The sequence below is a fragment of the Hyla sarda genome, chromosome 5, assembly GCF_029499605.1.
Source record: "Hyla sarda isolate aHylSar1 chromosome 5, aHylSar1.hap1, whole genome shotgun sequence".
NCBI lineage: Eukaryota > Metazoa > Chordata > Amphibia > Anura > Hylidae > Hyla > Hyla sarda.
In genome coordinates, this window is record NC_079193.1 from 14033702 (window position 1) to 14054025 (window position 20324).

Consider the following 20324-nt stretch of genomic DNA (forward strand, 5'->3'; position numbering starts at 1 on the left):
GATCTGGCTGTTGTTCTTCCTCCATCTCCTCCGCATCATCCACCTGGCTCTCAGGTTGCAGCCCCATCAACCTTTTATTTTCCTTTTCCTCCATTACCTTGAATCTTTCTCCATTTTCCAATTTTTCTTTAAATGGACCACTCTTCGCCAGTAATTCTGCTCTCCTCTCCTCCAAAGCTTGTATTTCAGCCATAAGTCTTTTTATCTCTGCCTGGATCTCTGCCTTTTTCCTCTTAGGAGATACCTTGGCTCTGGCACGGGCACAGCGCAGTTCCTCTCGGAGCCTCCTGATGGCCTTACAGGCGTCTTCATACTCACGGAGGTGACTTTTTACCCGGGACATATAGGTGGAAATAGACTCCCGGGTCCTCAGCACTCCCCAGCCTTCCTCACTGAGGTCGGCTTCACCTCCGTGAGTACTCTGCCTCCTTCCTGATGAACCCAGCTTTCTGCTGGAAACACCCAGCTTTCCCGAGGTGGATCCAGCCTTGGAGCTCCTCACCTCTGTGGGGGGAGTTGGAGCAGCATTGCTGCGACTCCTGGTGGAACGCCTCACCCCCAAATCCTCCGATGTTCCGGCCGCTTGCTGGCTTCTACTGCTCCCCTGCGGCCTATTCCGAGGAGCAGAAGCCTGGGCCTCGCCTCCCTCACTCATGCCTGGAAACCCACTCCCTCCCTGGGGAGGAGGAAGCAGGCCCCAGGTGGAACAGGTGGAAATCCCTGGAGCTCAGGAGACACAGCAGACACACAGCACAGCTGAAGCACGACCACACCCGCAACTAATTGGTCAGCACTCCAGAGCTGTACTCACTATTCTGCTGGTGAGGTCACTGTGTACATACATTACATTACTTATCCTGTACTGATCCTGAGTTATATCCTGTATTATACTCCAGAGCTGTACTCACTATTCTGCTGGTGAGGTCACTGTGTACATACATTACATTACTTATCCTTTACTGACCCTGAGTTATATCCTGTATTATACTCCAGAGCTGTATTTACTATTCTGCTGGTGAGATCACTGTGTACATACATTACATTACTTATCCTGTACTGATCCTGAGTTATATCCTGTATTATACTCCAGAGCTGTACTCACTATTCTGCTGGTGAGGTCACTGTGTACATACATTACATTACTTATCCTGTACTGATCCAGAGTTATATCCTGTATTATACTCCAGAGCTGTACTCACTATTCTGCTGGTGAGGTCACTGTGTACATACATTACATTACTTATCCTGTACTGATCCTGAGTTATATCCTGTATTATACCCCAGAGCTGTACTCACTATTCTGCTGGTGAGGTCACTGTGTACATACATTACATTACTTATCCTGTACTGATCCTGAGTTATATCCTGTATTATACTCCAGAGCTGTACTCACTATTCTGCTGGTGAGATCACTGTGTACATACATTACATTACTTATCCTGTACTGATCCTGAGTTATATCCTGTATTATTCTCCAGAGCTGAACTCACTATTCTGCTGGTGAGATCACTGTGTACATACTTTACGTTACTTATCCTGTACTGATCCTGAGTTATATCCTGTATTATACTCCGGAGCTGCACTCACTATTCTGCTGGTGAGATCACTGTGTACATACATTACATTACTTATCCTGTACTGATCCTCAGTTATATCCTGTATTATACTCCAGAGCTGTACTCACTATTCTGCTGGTGAGGTCACTGTATACATACATTACATTACTTATCCTGTACTGATCCTGAGTTATATCCTGTATTATACTCCAGAGCTGCACTCACTATTCTGCTGGTGAGATCACTGTGTACATACATTACATTACTTATCCTGTACTGATCCTGAGTTATATCCTGTATTATACTCCAGAGCTGTACTCACTATTCTGCTGGTAGGGTCACTGTGTACATACATTACATTACTTATCCTGTACTGATCCTGAGTTATATCCTGTATTATACTCCGGAGCTGTACTCACTATTCTGCTGGTGAGGTCACTGTGTACATACATTATTTATCCTGTACTGATCCTGAGTTATATCCTGTAAATCTTTTTTATTAGAAAAATGTAAATCATAACAAACACAAAAACCAGCACAACTTTGCCATAACTGAAAACAACAACATAAAATAACATAAACCCAAACTTTACATTTCAAATAAAAGAACATAAATCCTGCCTAACCGGCCAGCCCAGTTTTCCCTAGAAAATACTAGAGACGCACCTTACATAACCAAATATCTAACAACACTCACATACATACTCAACTTGCGTTACGAAAAAGGAAACATAAAAATAGCACAATTTAGCTGTAACTCAAAAACACCCAAACTTGGAAAACACACACAACAAGGACTCCCACTACACCCCATTAATTTAATATATATATATATATGTATATATACACATACTTTATTTATTTATTTTTTTTCCCCTAATTGTTAAGAAAGAAAATTAAATTTATAACTCAAAAACACCCAAACTTGGGGAAAAGAAGACCTAGACCAAAGAAAAACGAAATCCACTATGGGATACAAAAATACCAAAGAAAAATTACTACGAAAATAACAACTGGTTCGACTGCCATAATATAAGATAAACAAAACTATAACATATTATACATATAGACAATATACACTATATACACCTAAATATACAGAAAATACACCTACAAATACAATAAAACAACCTACACTAAACTGTCCCTTCACCCACACCACCCGCCCTCCTGTACATGGGTCAGAGTCCATACAGTTCATAGTCCTCAATGTCCAATCCATAACTGACCCATGACAGGTCCACCAAAAGAAACAACCACCACCACCCACAAATACACCCTCCCAACCTAGAACTCCTCCCAACCAACTTTATCATTATCAGCATTACAATATACATAAACAAACAATACAACCCACTTTAGGCCCAAGTTCGGTGCCTGTAAGCCCTTCATAACCTTAACATCTGAAAACAAAACAAAAAGCTATGGTGCACATGCATTAGCCCACCACCAGGAAGAAGGATGGCAATCCTGATACATACAAAATTTATATTCTTTCCCTAACTGCACCCTACCTCTCTCCCTACCATTATCCCTAAAAATAAACTGACCCTACTATCACCCTAAACCTGTCCCTACATCACTGTCCCTAACCAAATCAAGGGTACTCTACCCAAAAGGTCTAGTACCTAGGGCACATCAAAAGAAAACCCTCTCCATAGGAGAGAAGCCCTACTGGTACCAAGACTGCCATACTCCAAAGACCTGATCTTCCCGAGGTCACCAGTGATGTTCCTACAGACCTCCACTTCGGAGAGGACTTTCCGCTGTGTAGACACTAAACACCGTGCATTCCACGTGTAGTATCTAACCACTAAACTGACTAAGAATAAAGTGCCCCGATCACGGCCACCCAGGGTCCTGAATGCCCCATAAGCCCACTCCGGATAGGTAAGGCCGGCAAGTTGACTCCAGCCGATAGAAGCACCCACCCGGTTGTAGACCCCTATATTAAAGGGACAATGAAGCAGGAAATGGTCCATGCTTTCCAGCATGTCCCCGCACTCTTCTCGGGGACACCCCCGGTCATCAGATCTCCTACACTTCAAATTGTCCCTCACATATAGCTTCCCCTGAAAGCAGCGCCAGGCCAAGTCCCAAAACTTCTGGGGGATCCTTTTCATGTTTAAAAGATACAACCCCACCCTCAGATCCCGACCTGGGCAGTCCCTGAGTGCCAGAGGCTTCTGGAAGTGGGTCAACAGAACCCGTTTGTCAAGGAACTGCCTTGACTGGGTCCTGATCTCCCACACTCCCAGACCCCACCGACGTATCGCCTTCAGAGTCGGGGTAGCGTAAGCCGGAAGATATCCATGGGGCGTACGGAGGTCCTTCACTTGCCCTCCTGTCTCCCATTCCTGGAAGAAAGGCCGAAACCACTCCCTGCAGGAGAGTACCCATGGAGGAGCCCTCTCTGACCAGAGGTTCGAGATGTTAGCTTTCAAGAAGGTGTTCGTTAAGAACACCACAGGGTTTACCATAGATAAACCCCCTAGTCTCCTTGTGCGGTACGTAACCTCCCTCTTGACTAGGTTCATCCTGTTCCACCATAACAGTTGGAAAAACAGGCTGTAGACCCTAGTGTAGTAAGCCTCTGGCAATATACATACGCTGCCCAGATAGATAAACAAGGGGAGCAGGTACGATTTGATCAGGTGTACCCTTTCCCTGAGGGTCATAGACCAACCCTTCCACTGGTCCACCTTCTGAGTGGCATCCTGGAGCTTACCATCCCAGTTTTTGGTGGGATAATCATCCTGGCCGAATGTGATGCCCAGAATTTTTGCTGACTCTTGGGGCCCTGGAAGGGTGTCAAGGAGATCAAACGTGGGATCTCCCCCTCCCAGCCAAAGACTTTCACACTTATCCCGGTTGATCTTAGACCCGGATGCCTCCGAGTAGCGTTCCACCTCCGACATCACCACATCAACCTCCTCTCTCGAGGACACTAAAATGGTGACATCATCAGCGTACGCCACTACTCTCTGGGCAACATCCAGCTCTGCCAGACTCATCCCGACTCCCGCCAACGGCCCACAATCTACCCTCCGGACGAAGGGGTCGATTGTGAACACGTATAAAAGCGGGCTCAAAGGACAACCCTGACGGACTCCGGACCCCACCTCAAAAGAGTGGCCAGACCAACCGTTCACCAGCGGGAAACTCTCTGCCCCTGTATACAAGATCTTAAGCCAATTAACAAAAGTACACGGTAAGCCATATCTCAGTAGGACGGACCAGAGGTAGTCATGGTTCACCCGATCAAATGCTTTGGCCTGATCCAGGGACAGCAGGTACCCCTTCCAGAGACCCGCACTACTCCGCTCCACTGCCTCCCTGACACTAAGGACCGCACTTAAGGTGCTTCGGCCTGGAACAGAGCAGTGCTGAGCCCCCGAAAGGAGCCGGGGTGCAAACTTCACCAGCCGATTAAACAGTATCTTGGCCAGAAGCTTCCTGTCCGTATTGAGAAGAGCTATGGGCCTCCAATTCTCAATACGGCTGGGATCTTTACCCTTTGAGAGAAGAATCAGGGCTGACCTCCTCATTGACTTCGGCAGAGTGCCCGAGGAGAGACACTCATTGAATACCTCAGTCAAGAGGGGAGCTAAAGACTCCTTAAAGGGCCTGTACCACTCGGATGTTAAGCCATCCGGACCTGGTGACTTCTTGGGGGCAAGCCCCTCGATCGCCAGTCTCACTTCCTCTTCCCTGATTTCTTCTGCCAAAACATCAAGAGAGGGGTCTACCCCTGGCTCAGGAATGGTTTCAGCCAGGAAAGCCGACATCCAGTCTCGATCTAGATCCTTCCTTCCCAAGAGGTGTGAGTAGAAGGATCTGACGACCTCCAGGATCCCCGATCTGGACCGATTCAGAGATCCTGTACTATCGATCAGTCCTGAAATGACTTTACTACTCACTGACATCTTACAGTTTCTGTAAGGGTCGGGCGAGCGTTGTTTCCCGAAATCCCTCTCAAAAACCAAAGATGCGTGCCTATCGTACTGACACCTCATCAGCAAGGATTTCACTCTGGAGATAACCTCTCGGCTACCTCCAGTCGAAACAAGAAGCTCGAGTTTCCTCCTCAGTCCCTGATACAGGCGATACCTATTCAGGGACCTGAGGCTCGAGAGCTGGCGGAAGAACCCCGCAACCCTCTTCTTGAATATCTCCCACCACTCTGACTTACTACTACAAAGGTCCAGTAAAGGTACCTGACTCTGAAGAAAATCCTCAAAGGACTGTCTTACCTCAGCTTCCTCCAGGAGGGACGAATTCAGCTTCCAATAACCTTTACCCATCCGGGGGGTCTCTGAAACATTCAAGGAAAAATAAATCATACAGTGATCGGAGAACTCCACCTCAACCACGGACACTGCGGAAGAGACGGCTTCCTCCTTCAAATAAAACCTGTCTATTCTAGACCTGCAGCTACCTCGATGATAGGTGAAACCCACGTGGCCTGAGGGGCTCCGAATGTGGGCATCCTCTAGGCGAGCTTCCCTAACTATACTATTGAGAGCTATGCTATCATAAGCCAACCGATCATTGGAGCCTCTCCTATCTTGGGATCTCGTGACAGTATTGAAATCCCCTCCAAAGATCACCTGTCGGCTTGTAAAAAGAAAGGGCTTAATCCTCATAAAGAGATCTTTACGGTCCCACTTGGTTTGTGGGGCGTAGATGTTAATGAGCCGGAGCTCTTGTCCCTTCATGACGACATCTAAGATCAGGCACCTCCCCATTTCTAACTCAATAACCCGTCTGCATTCAACAGGAGCGGTAAAAAGGACCGCCACCCCACAATACGGCTCAGCCGCAAGAGACCAGTGGGAGGGGCCGCGCCTCCACTCTCTCCTGGCTTTTACCAGGGAGGCTAGATCTGACAACCTGGTCTCTTGTAAAAAGAAAATGTCGGCATCAACACGGCCGAGAAAATCAAAGGCTGCGAATCTAGCCGTATCAGACTTTATGCTGGCACAGTTAATAGATGCCAGCGTCAATGGGGTGAGTGCCGCCATCATGGGTGATCGAGTTAGACGGCCCTAACCCCATCATTTCTGTCTTTTCTTCACCCCCTCATCCCCAGACGAGGAGGCTTCCTTCTCTTTGGACCGTTTTTTTGATTCTGACAGGTCCATTTTTGAATCCCCATCTCCACCTGGCTCCGGTTTGGCCCCATCCCCTGAGGATATTGCCCCATCAGGACAGGGCCCAGTTCCCCCTGGAGGCTTCTCCACTTCAGGCACCCCATCCTCGACCCCCTCCTCCAAGGAAGGGGAGGAGATGTCTTCAAGGACAGAGTACCGATTAGACAGATCAATCAGAGGGGGGGCAGGTAAGCTTCCGCTTGGGACCTGGTCCGTAGCATGGGGACTAGAGGGCTCCGACCTCTTCTTTCCCCTTTTATTGCCCTTCTTTTTTGGCCGCTCTTCTCCCTCCTCATCCACACTTTCATAGTGGGAGGAATCGGAAAGATCGGCCTTGCTGCCCTCTTCTCTACAGATTCTGCTCATTTCCTCATCCAGCACATTCTCCTCCAGGGCCTCAGCAGTTTCAGGACTAACCTCTGGAGCAGGGCCAGAAGCTACCCCTGCCACATGGGAACTCTCCAGCTCCCTGCTCCTTCTGCGATTAGCCTCCCGCCTCAGCTTGGCGGGACTTTTCCTCTTCACTGACCCTGTTGCACCTTCACCCGCACTCGTGCCCTCCCCAGCTGAAGCAACATTACTGCCGTCTCCAGCCAAGGTGACCGTCGCACGGGCAAAGGCGCTAGGACAACGGCTGAAAGGGTGTCCTAAGACACCACACAGATGACACCGGATCTGCCTACAGGATGCGGCAAGATGACCTACCCCACCGCACAGTGCACAGACCTGCACGGTACAGGCTGCGCTAAAGTGAGTGGGGCTGCCATACCTGTGACAGACCTTGGGCTGCCCCTGGTAGAAAACTTGGATTCTGTCTCTCCCAAGAAAAGCAGCTGATGGGATGTGGGCAACAGTGCTCCCCGAACGCTTCAGTTTGACGGAAAACGTCCAGGCCCCAGACCAGATCCCATGTTCATCATAGTTCTTTTTTGGCATGTCCGTCACATCCCCATATCGGCTGAGCCAGGTCATGATGTCATAGCAAGATAATGACTCGTTACGTGTCAAAACGGTCACTTTCTTGACCAAATTCTGACGGGATATCGCCTTTACGGCAAAATCCCGCCAGCCGGGCTCGCTTTTCACCACCTCATAGTTCGACCAGAAAAGCTCCAAACCCTCTGGCCGAGCGAAGCTGATGTCAAACTCGGAAGTACCGTAGGGGTGGATCAGGGCAAAGATGTCACTTGCCCTGAATTCCATTCGGAGGAGGAGCTCAACCACCTTTCCCCGAGGCGGACACGCATCTTCGCCCCTCCACACTAAACGGACCACATTCCTACGGCCACTTTCCTGCCCGGATGTCGGGAGGGACCAGACCACCTCCCCATTTTGTTCTCGGAAGGCGCCTAAGCCGTTTCTTTCTATCCAAAAAGACAGGTCAACCTCACCCCTCCCCTCTACCTGGATCGACCTGTCTCCCCTACGTAGAGCCTCCAGGAGGCGCTGTTGCAAGTGACCCCCAGAGCCAGATGGAGATGGGGATCCCCCGGCAGTGACGCTGGCATAGCTTCTGGGAGAAGCAGCCACTACCGGGGGGGCAGTCGAACCAGAAACCAAACCAGGACCATTATTCTTGACAGAAATATCAGCCATAACACCTCTCTCTCCCATTCCACTACCGCTCCTCACCTGCATTTCACTAGCACCCCTCTCCTGCACTCCACTTGCACTCCTCTCTTGCACCCCTCTTGCACCCCTCTCTTGTACCCCACTTGCACCCCTCTCTTTCACTCCACTTGCACCCCTCTCTTGCACCCCACTTGCACCCCTCTCTTGTACTCCACTTGCACCCCTCTCTTGTACTCCACTTGCACCCCTCTCTTGCACCCCAATTGCACCCCTCTCTTGCACCCCACTTGCACCCCTCTCTTTCACTCCACTTGCACCCCTCTCTTGCCCACCACTTGCACCCCTCTCTGGCACTCCACAAGTTCCCCCCTCATCCACACTGCTACCACAACTCCTCCCATGCACACCACCATAATTCACATTCTGCACATTACCATTTTTGCTCTCACTTTCACTCTTGCCTACACTCTCCCTTGGTGTGTTACAGACTGGGCTGGCTGGGTCTTTTGCATGTTTAATGGCTGCCGGTTTCAGAATTGGCACTGCATAGTTCTTTCTTCCCGTCTCTTGGGGTGCAGACACACGCTCCGCCTCTGACATAGGTGGCCACGCCCCCTCGCAAAATGACTGTCCCTCCGGACTCACTCCCGCTACGCCTGCTACAGCCGATGCACAGGGAACCTCCCCCTTTACAGCGGAGTGCCCCCTGGCGCCAGAACCGGTACCAACCACATCACCTAGGGGACCGCCCCCTGAACCAACAGGGTCCGGTGCCCGGACACTCCCCCCCCTCACAGGAGAGTGCCCTGCAGCGCCAGGACCAGTACCGCCCACTTCAACTGAACGGGTGAATCTGCCGCCATTTTCTGGTGACTGGACACCCTCCCCCCTCACAGGAGGGTGCCCTTTTTTTTCTATAGCACCCACGGCCATTTTGGGTGCACTACTGTATCCCCCATGCTGGCCCCGCTCCACTACAGAAACGGGGTCTGGCAGGTTGGGGGACCCAGCACCCTGAACCGACTTTTCAGCCGACTCAGACTGCTGGAAGGGAGAGAAGACAAACTTCACTTGTCCCTCAGTTTTCTTTCTTTTCTTGCCCTTTTTTTTATTCTTCCTCTTCTCTTCTGGGCCCAAATCGTCTCCAAAAGAAAAATTTTCTAGACGGGTGGGTGACTCCTGCATTACAATCGCCCGCAGGAGACCCCCGTCTGCCAAGCCGCTGCCTTCACCGCAGTCACTGCCATCATCATCCTCACTGGAGAGAGGTAAGGCCACCTGAGCCGGGTTTATATAGTCTGCACTCAGGGTAAGTGGGGGGGTCAGGGGTAGCAATGGTGGCACATACCGATACAGTGTCCATATCCCCCTCACTCACATTGCCCTCCTCACCTCCATCACCTTCCTCCATCTCCTCCTCCTCACTGTGGCAATCCTCATCTTGCTGACTTTCACAACCTCTGGAGGCCCTCATGCTGGAGAACCTCTCCTCATGAATTAGCTTCTCACCAAGAAACCCAGCACCCTCCACAATGTCCGATCTCCTCCTCACAAGCTCCTCCACAATGTCCGATCTCCTCCTCACAAGCTCCTCCACAATGTCCGATCTCCTCCTCACAAGCTCCTCCACAATGTCCGATCTCCTCCTCACAAGCTCCTCCACCTCTTTCCTCAGAGACCTCACCTTGGTGTTGAATGCTGATCTCTTTGCCTTAGGTGCCTGATCCGCTTGATAGATAGCAAACTTTAGATCTTCTCTAAGGCCACGAAGCTGCTTTCCAAGCTGTTCATATTCAGCCATCTTCACATGGATTCTTGATCCAAAGGTCGCCAGGGATTCTCCGTTCCCCTTTACCCCCCATTGCTGGGGTTGTGAGGGTCCAGAGACAGCTGCCTTCACTGCACTCCTCTGCCTGGAAGAGCTTCTTTTCCTTGCAGGGCTTTTGCTGGAGGCTTTGCAGCTCCCAGCTGAGGACGGGGGAGGGGGCACCACATTACTGTGAGCCCTGGTTGTTCTCCTAATTCCGTCCGGATTGTTGGCCGTGGCATTTTCCTTGGCACCCCCCGCCGGCCGGGTACGGGGAGTGCAAGATGAAGCTCCAGATCCCCTGGGCTCCATAGCAGGAAACCTACCCAGGTGTATGCCCCACACCTGGGGAGGGGCGGAAGGAAATCACTGCTTCTGTGGAAGTCTCAGGAGCTCAGCAGAACACAACCTCTCTCCAGAGCTGTACTCACTATTCTGCTGGTGAGGTCACTGTGTACATACATTACATTACTTATCCTGTACTGATCCTGAGTTATATCCTGTATTATACTCCAGAGCTGTACTCACTATTCTGCTGGTGAGGTCACTGTGTACATACATTACATTACTTATCCTGTACTGATCCTGAGTTATATCCTGTATTATACCCCAGAGCTGTACTCACTATTCTGCTGGTGAGGTCACTGTGTACATACATTACATTACTTATCCTGTACTGATCCTGAGTTATATCCTGTATTATACTCCAGAGCTGTACTCACTATTCTGCTGGTGAGGTCACTGTGTACATACATTACATTACTTATCCTGTACTGATCCTGAGTTATATCCTGTATTATACTCCAGAGCTGTACTCACTATTCTGCTCTATCTACATTATTGGAGCTCAGTTAATCTGTTTGTTGCAGCAGTTGACACATTTGTCTGTTTCTAATAGGAACAATCAGAGGATTCCATTAGATTTTTATGTGTTTTCTTCTGTCTCAGTTGCATCATTGTATCTATATCTGGAGAACATTCTGGAGCACTCCTGGCTTCTGCAACAAACTGTCCGTAATATTTAAAGGACCAGGATGGGGACCAGGAAAACCTCGGCTTGGACTTCCGGAGGAACTTCCAAAGGTGATTTATTTATATAAAACTGAGAATTGATGGGCTACAAATATTTGTTTACATACAAGGACAGGATTCGGCTGCGGACAGACAAAACATTCACTCATTTTCGTGCAAAAATAACAATATTTGAGCAATAAGGCCATTTCTGCACCAAAAATGTGTGACTTTAAAGCATCTTCACCACAAGCGCACTTTAGTAAATTTTCTGGTGTTTTTATAAACCTATGGAAGGGGGAAAAAATGCCACAATGGGGTATAAAGAACATATTATTAACTTTGTTCTGCTGGTTGTTAAGAATACGATAATATCAAATTTATGTATTTTTTATTTAGTTTTTAGTTTTATTTTGCACACAGTTTTTATAATGTGTAGCGTTTAAAACAAACAAACCAAAAAAAAATAATTTATATTTCCACAATGAAACATTTTGGAAGGTTAAAAAAAAGCATATTTTTTTTACTTAAAGGGGTACTCCAGTGGAAAACTTTTTTTTTTTATTTAAATGAACTGGTGCCAGAAAGTTAAACAGATTTGTAAATTACTTCAATAAAAAAAAAATCATTATCCTTTCAGTACTTTTTAGCAGCTGTATACTACAGGGGAAAATCTTTATTTTTTTAAATTTTTTTTTGGTCTTGTCCACAGTGCTCTCTGCTGACACCTGATGCCCATATCAGGAACTGTCCAGAGCAGGAGAAAATCCCCATAGCAAACTTATGCTCTGGACTCTGGACAGTTCCCGACACGGACAGAGGTGTCAGCAGAGAGCACTGTGGACAAGACAAAAAAAGATATTCAAAAAGTAAAGAATTTCTTCTGTAGTATTCAGCTGCTAATAAGTACTGAAAGGATTTAGATTTTTTTTTTATAGAAGTAATTTACAAATCTGTTTTACTTTCTGGCACCAGTTCGTTTAAAAAAAAAATAAAGTTTTCCAGCGGAATACTCCTTTAAATTTTTTCTTTCATTTTTCATAGTTTTTATTGAAAAAAAAGCCTTTTTTTCTCTCTTTTTTTTTTTTTTACAATTTGTTTTAGTCCCACTATAGGACTAGAATGTATATGTTCCTTTAATCAATTACATAATGTACATAATTGTAATCTCAGTTGCCATGGCAACTTTCGACTCTTCTGCCATCGCGTCGGAGGGGTCACGTGACAGAGGGATCTCCCTCTCTCTTAGCACACAAATAGCTCAGTCACCAAAGACCGCAGCTTTTAATGGATTAAAGGGGTAATCCGCCAACAGACAGCTTATCCCATATCGCCACTGGGCCCCCCGCAACCTCCGTGCCGCACCCAGCATTCTAAATAGAATGTTTAGAACGCTGGGTTTCCGCGGCCAGAGACATGATGTCATGCCAGGCCCCCTCCATTCATATCTACAGGAGGGGGCGTGACGGTCATCACGCCCCCTCCCATAGACATGAATGGAGGGGGCATGGTGTGATGTCGCGAGGGGGCGTGGCATGACAACACATCTTCGGCCACGGAAACCCAACGTTCTAAATTTACTGTTTAGAATGCTGGGTGCGGCACGGAGATCTCAGGGGTCCCAGCGGTGGGATAGGATAGCGGATTTAATGCCTGTGGGTGGAGTACCCCTTTAAATAGCAAAGATTGTAGTTATGTCAGTTTTTATTCCATTTTGGCCAAGCTCAGAGTTATCTCAGATTCCTCCCATTGCAGCAAGGGGTGTTCCCTCGCATAGAAAAAGCCCAATGAAGTCCAGCCTACCCTGTTTATCACTGGCCCCAAGGACTGCTTGAATCTACCTACCCTGTTGGACTGTTCTACTACCTCTCGGAGTTATGTTACCCAAGTGGTAAAAAGTATGGAGTAATTAGCTTATCCTATGTTATGCGACTAGTAAAAGGGCTTCCTCTTACTAGAGTTTTTTTTTTTTTTTTAAATCAACTGGTGCCAGAAAGTTAAATTACATCTATTAAAAATCTTAATCCTTCCAGTACTTATTAGCTGCTGAATACTACAGAGGAAATTCTTATCTTTTTGGAACACAGAGCTCTCTGCTGACATCACGAACACAGTGCTCTCTGCTGACATCTCTGTCCATTTTAAGAACTGTCCAGAGTAGGAGAAAATCCCCATAGCAAATAGTGTTGGGCGCGAATATTCACATATTCCTTCTTTTCACTTATTGGCCAATTAGAATGATGCAAATACACTTGTCAGAGGTTATTAAAGGGGTACTCCGCCCCTAGACATCTTATCCCCTATCCAAAGGATAGGGGGATAAGATGTCAGATCGCCGGGGTCCCACTGCTGGGGACCCTGGGGATCGCTGCTGCAGCACCCCGCTATCATTGCTGCGCAGAGCGAGATCGCAAAAATGCAAATTTTGCAAATGCAAAAATGGTACCGTTAAAAACTTCAGATCACGGCGCAAAAAATGAGCCCTCATACCGTCCCATACACGGAAAAATAAAAAAGTTATAGGGGTCAGAAGATGACATTTTTAAACGTATTAATTTTCCTGCATGTAGTTATGATTTTTTCCAGAAATCCGACAAAATCAAACCTATATAAGTAGGGGATCATTATAATCGTATGCACCTACAGAATAAAGATAAGGTGTCATTTTTACCGAAATATGCACTGCGTAGAAACGGTGCAAAATTTAAAGATTTATGATTTTTTAAAGGCAAGGAGCAAAAAAAGAAAATGCAAAAACGGAAAACCCCCCGGTCCTTAAGGGGTTAAGCAACGCAGCACTCCAGACGGCTCCAGTGAAGATATTTTATTCAAACATCAGAAGGTGCAAGAGTCCATCGGATAAAACACACCGGCTCGCTTAGAGCCCCAAAAGAGCGTAGAAAACTCCATTTGGTCACGCCTTTGCGACAGCATTGGTTGTGTGTATTGTGGAGTCTATGAGCACAAGTTGACTCCACCCCCGAGGAATGGGAAGCAGATCTATTAGCTTGTGTCTAGATGGGGCTAGTCATTATAAAACTGGGCATATCTTTTTTATTTCAATAGTCCTATAGCCATTTTGCTGTGTTGCAAATAAGGTTTATCGGCACAAGGGGTGTCCCCTAGCATAGGAAAAGCCCTGATAAATCTAGCCTATAACCTCTTTATCCCACCCCCAAGGATTGCTTGAATCCACCTACCCCATAGGACTGTTCCACTACCTTGTTGGAGTTCTGCTACTCAAGTGGTAAAATGTGTAGATTATTACACTCAAGAGGTGTTATCTTATGTTACAATGCTGGTTGTGTGTATTGTGAAGTTCATGAGCACAGTTTGACTCCACCCCTGAATAATGGGGATAAGATGTCAGATTGCCGCGGTCCCACTGCTGGGGTTCGCTCTGTGCGTAATGACGGGCGATACGGGGGACAGAGCAGCGTGACGTCATGGCGCCGCCCCTCGTGACATCACGGCCCGTCCCCTTAATGCAAGTCTATGGGAGGGGGCGTGACAACCGCCACGCCCCCTCCCATAGACTTGTATTGAAAGGGGCGGGCCGTGACATCATGAGGGGCGGAGCCGTGACGTAACGATGCTCCGGCCCCTGTAACGCCCATCATTACGTGCAGAGCGAACTCGCTCTGTGCTGTAATGATAGCGCGGTGCCGCAGCGGGGATCCCAGGGATCCCCAGCAGCGGGACCGCGTCGATCTAACATCTTATCCCCTATCCTTTGGATAGGGGATAAGATGTCTAGGGGCAGAATACCCCTTTAAGCCTACCTATGAGCATGTGTCTAGATAGGGCTAGTCACCATAAAACTGGGCATATCTATTTTTTTCAATAGTCCTTTCCATTTGTGAGATATTAGCTTTTTGGTTGTTATGCAAATAAGGTTTAAGTGCCCAGTGGGTGTCCCCTAGCATGGGAAAAGCCCAGGTAAGTCCAACCCTTTTCTTCTTAATTCTGCCCCCCCCCCCCCCCCCCAGGGCCAATTAATGGAACACCCCCTGGACACTTGAGCCTCATTTGCATAATAAACAAAAAGGCTTATATCTCGGCACTGGAAGGGTTGTGTTAAAATAAAAAAGGTATGCCCAGAATCCTGATGACTAGCCTCATCTAGCCCTTTCCACCTTAAAGGGGTACTCTGGCTCTAATACATCTTATCCCCTATCCAAAGGTTAGGATATAAGATGTCTGATTGCAGGGGTCCCGCCTCTGGGGACCCCCGCAATCTGTCATTCAGCACCCACCTTTGCGAGCTCTCCGCAGCGCTTGAGGCTCCGAGTGTGCAGTGTGATGACCATGGGACTGGAGTATCGTGACATCACAACACTTCCCCCTTGTGATGCCACGCCCCGCCCCCTCAATACAAGTCAATGATAGGGGGCGTGGTCATCACGCTGCACACTCGGAGCCTCCAGCGCTGCAGAGAACTCACAAAGGTGGGTGCTGAATGACAGATTGCGGGGGTCCCCAGCGGAGGGACCCCTGCAATCAGACATCTTATCCCCTATCCTTTGGATAGGGGATAGGATGTATTAGGGCCAGAGTACCCCTTTAAGGGTTTCTTATAGGAAGAATAGTAACTGCATGTGTATTTCTACATCTCACATGAGCATTTTTATTTCATTAGTGTTTTCAATTTTAGGTTACCGGGGATGAAAAACCCTATGACCCGCAGGCGTCAGTCTTCATGCAGTTATATGGGGCGATCCATTTTATTCTCCTACTGGCCATCTATCAGCACATGTTTGAAGCAAAATTTGTAAGTAAACATGTTTTGTAAAGAGTAAAAAAAAAAAAAAAAAAAAATATATATATATATATATATATTTTTTTTTACTCTTGGTTTTTTATCTATATATAAATATATCTTTATTTTTTAACTATATATGCAAATTGAAGGAAGAACAGCACACCAAAGTAGTATAAGACAAGCAGTGGGTGCAAGCAGTCGCAGGGGCCCCGGTCCTGGGTCCAATGAAGTAGATAGAAAAAAGAGTTGACTGCAGCACACCGGCGTATCCAATAAAACATTGTAGCTTTATTTCATAGATACAATAACAGTGACAATGGTGGGATGAGACCACAAAAACGTAGTTTATTGAAAAAAGCTACAATGTTTTATTGGATACGCCGGGGTGCTGCAGTCAACTCTTAGTACGGCTGAAGATATTTTGATAATACTTGGTCACATGTTACTTATATGTCAAATAAAAATATATAATAGTTAAATTAACCCCTAACCTGCCCCCATTTGTTTCAAGTCCCCTGCAAGTATATAGGACTTCTGGTGCCTTTCTTGACAAGCTCCGCTCTGCTTCTCCTGTTGAATGTGACAGTCCGGCTTGCAAGCCACACCCTCCATGCCTGCCATACTCCATCTTGAAAAGACAAGCCCACACTTTAAGCCACACCCCTTTTATTTTTAGGTCACAATATCTTTACCACAACTCAGCCCCCCCTAAGGACGGGATATTGGGACAGGATATTGGGACAGGATATGAGGTCGGGATATGGGGGCGGGATATGGGGGCGGGATATGGCAGCGGGATATGAGGGCGGAATATGGGGGCAGGATATGAGGTCAGGATATGAAGACAGGATATGAGGACAGGATATGAGGACGGGATATGAAGATGGGATATGAGGACAGGATATGAGTATGAGGAGGAGATTTGGGGATTTAGGGTCGGGATATGAGGAGGGGATATGGGGTCAGGATTTAAAGGGGTGTTCCAGGAAAAACCTTTTTATAAATATCAACTGGCTCCTGCTCTCTAAGTGCTCTCTGATGACACGTGTCTCGCGAAACACCCAGTTTAGAAGAGGTTTGCTATGGAGATTGCATCTAAACTGGGCGTTTCCCGAGACATGTGTCATCAGAGAGGACTTAGACAGAAAAGAACAATCTTAACTTCAGAAGCTCATAAGTACTGAAAGGATTAAGATTTTTTAATAGAAGTAATTTACAAATCTAGTAAACACAAAGAGGATGTAAAAAGTATAAGATGGCACTCACCGGGATTTTCGGGCTTGCAAAAGCTTTTTATTGCATAAGCAAAAGGTGCATAGCGGTGCGGTGTGGAGTCAGGTATCCGGCCAGGACGCCGGGGGACGAATGCAGCGCTGCATTCGTCCCCCGGCTTCCTGGCCGGATACCTGCCTCCACAACGCACCGCTATGCACCTTTTGCTTATGCAATAAAAAGTTTTTTCCTGGAATACCCCTTTAAGCAGGATATGAGGACAAAAGCTTCCTCCTTTGTTGATTTTCCTCTCCCACAAGGATAAGGTAGGAAAAAACTGGCAGCACCGGGTACTCAGCTAGTATAGGGAGATTATACTCGGGTTAGCTACGGAATCATCCTTTACCTTTTTCACAATAAACCAGCAAACAGCAAGTCCTTTCTGCAATTCTAGCTCCTCGGCAGGTTTATTAAACAGGTCGCAGGATAAACAAAAATAAACAAAACATAAAACATCACGTGTACCGTCCCGCCGTCACTACACTTTTATTTCCTGTCAGTTTAAACATAATAAATTCTGCAACCTTATAAGACAGTTCACACTTGAACATAAAGTCCCAGTCACACACCACAGCCCCCTGCCGTGTATCCTCACTCAGGGTGCGTGCACACTATGTTTCTTAAGATACGGGACCGTATACGGCTGGGGAGAGGAGGGCGGAGAGTCGGGGGCGGGGCAACCGCATGCTGCCATATGCGGTCCCGTATCTAATGTATTTCAATGAGCGACCGGAGTGAAACGCTGCCTCTGGTCTGCTCCGTTTTGCCCCGTATACGGTTTCCCGACGGGACCTAAAAAACGCTGTTGACTACGTTTTTAGGTCCAGTCGGGAAACCGTATACGGGGCAAAACGGAGCCAACCGGAGGCAGCGTTTCACTCCGGTCGCTCATTGAAATACATTAGATACGGGACCGCATACAGCAGCATGCAGTTGCCCCGCCCCCGACTCTCCGCCCCCCTCTCCCCAGCCGTATACGGTCCCGTATCTTAAGAAACGTAGTGTGCACGCACCCTCACAAGATTCACAGTCCCTCACTTGGAGCCGGAGGCCGTGACGTCAAAACCACGCCCCCCTTGTGATGTCACACCACGCCCCCTCTATTCATGTCTATGAGAGGGGGCGTTTGTCTGACACGCCCCCTCCCATAGACATGACTGGAGGGGGGGTGCTGTGACGTAATGAGGGGGCGTGGCCATGATGTGACGACCACTGCCGCAGGAACCCGAAATCAATTCACACATAATCACTACAACAAATTGAAAATGGAGGATTATTATTTTTATTAAAACTTTAAAAAAAACTTTTAATGTCATAAACACACATATACATTACATGCTTAAAGGGGTACTCCACTGCTAGATATCTTATCTACTATCCAAAGGAGATTGCGATGGGCCCCAGCAGCAGGACCCCCCGCTCCTTTGGATAGTAGATAAGATATCTAGCAGTGGAGTACCCCTTTAAGCATGTAATGTATATCTGTGTCTATGACATTAAAAGGTTTTTTTTAAAGTTTTAATAAAAATAATAATCCTCCATTTTCAATTTGTTGTAGTGATAATGTGTGAATTGATTTGAAATTTACTGAATTTTCTCCAAATCTCCCAAAAAAATGTCAGATTATGGTGAACATATCTGTTTAATCCCTCAAATCGAATGTTCAGAAGAGGTCATTGTGAGGTCATCTGTACGACCTAGGGGTTAAAAATAATAATAATTTCTCTTTTCTTATAGATATTGACACAGATAACGCTTCTTGGGAGGATCCTGTACATTCTCCTGACCCTAACAGCTCTGGGGTTCCTCCTGGAGAAGAGGTCAGCACTTCATGTATTATTCCCACTGCTCATAGATACTTTATCAGTAAGACAGGGTGCCTCCAGCTGTTGCAAAACTACAACTCCCATGTGGTTTTCAACAGTGCCCTTTCTATTCCCAGGCTACATTTCATAATGAGGTACTTAGCTTGCAAATATGAAGCAAATATGTTTCATAATTTCATATTTACATTTGTTGCACTACAGCTGTATAGCTTTTCATGTTTCATCTATATACTCATGTTGTATCTATATACTCATGTTTTATCTACCGTATTTTTCGCCGTATAAGACGCACTTTTTCTTCCCCAAAACTGGGGGGGGGGGGGGGAAAGTCGGTGCGTCTTATACGGTGAATACACCCCTATCGCGGCGGTCCCTGCGGCCATCAACGGCCGGGACCCGCGGCTAATACAGGACATCACCGATCGCGGTGATGCCCTGTATTAACCCTTCAGACGCGGCGATCAAAGCTGACCGCCGCGTCTGAAGCGAAAGTGACACTAACCCGGCTGTTCAGGGACCGCCGCGGTCCCAAACAGCCCGACTGAATAGCCGGGTTAGTGCTTACAGGACACTGGGAGGGACCTTACCTGCCTCCTCGGTGTCTTCTCCGTTCAGGGATCCCCTGTATGGCCGGCGCTCTCCTTCCTCGTCATCACGTCGTCGCGTACGTGCGTCGGCGTGCGTAACGACGTGATGGCGGCGATGGAGAGTGAGGATACCCGGCCGGCAGCAGAGACGTTCTGGAGCGACGGGGACGCGGCGACAGCGATGGAGCGACATCCAGGGCAGCGGTGACGGGTCCGGAGCGGCGGGGACACGTGAGTATTAAATCCTATGCAGTGGTCTTCAATCTGTGGACCTCCAGATGTTGCAAAACTACAACTCCCAGCATGCCCGGACAGCCAACGGCTGTCCGGGCATGCTGGGAGTTGTAGTTTTGCAACATCTGGAGGTCCCCAGGTTGAAGACCACTATTGGGTTCAAAATCTTTATTTTTTTTAGATTTTGCACCTATAAATTGGGTGCGTCTTATACACCGGTGCGTCCTATAGGGCGAAAAATACGGTATATCTTTGTGCTGGCAGTGTGCTGCTGTATTCTCCTGTTGCTGTATATTTAGCCCAGCAGCGTGCACCTGTAAACCAGGTCTTTACAATAGTTTGGAATCAATAGTGCTGGCTGACTTATTCTTTGGTTGTATCTATCTATCTATCTCATATCTATCTATCTCATATCTATCTATCTCATATCTATCTATCTCATATCTATCTATCTATCTCATATCTATCTATCTATCTCATATCTATCTATCTCATATCTATCTATCTCATATCTATCTATCTCATATCTATCTATCTCATATCT

The 20324-nt window shown here is 47.3% G+C and overlaps 1 protein-coding gene across 2 annotated transcripts in view; it reads left to right on the forward strand.

Annotated features, from left to right (window-relative positions):
* The window catches only part of AGMO (alkylglycerol monooxygenase), a 294582-nt gene that overhangs the window by 163571 nt on the left and 110687 nt on the right, over nt 1–20324 (forward strand). For both annotated transcript variants that reach the window (XM_056518904.1, XM_056518905.1), the window contains 3 exons: nt 11037–11171; nt 15754–15870; nt 18871–18953. In XM_056518904.1, coding sequence (XP_056374879.1) covers nt 11037–11171; nt 15754–15870; nt 18871–18953 — 335 coding nt within the window. The remainder of the gene's footprint in view (nt 1–11036; nt 11172–15753; nt 15871–18870; nt 18954–20324) is intronic.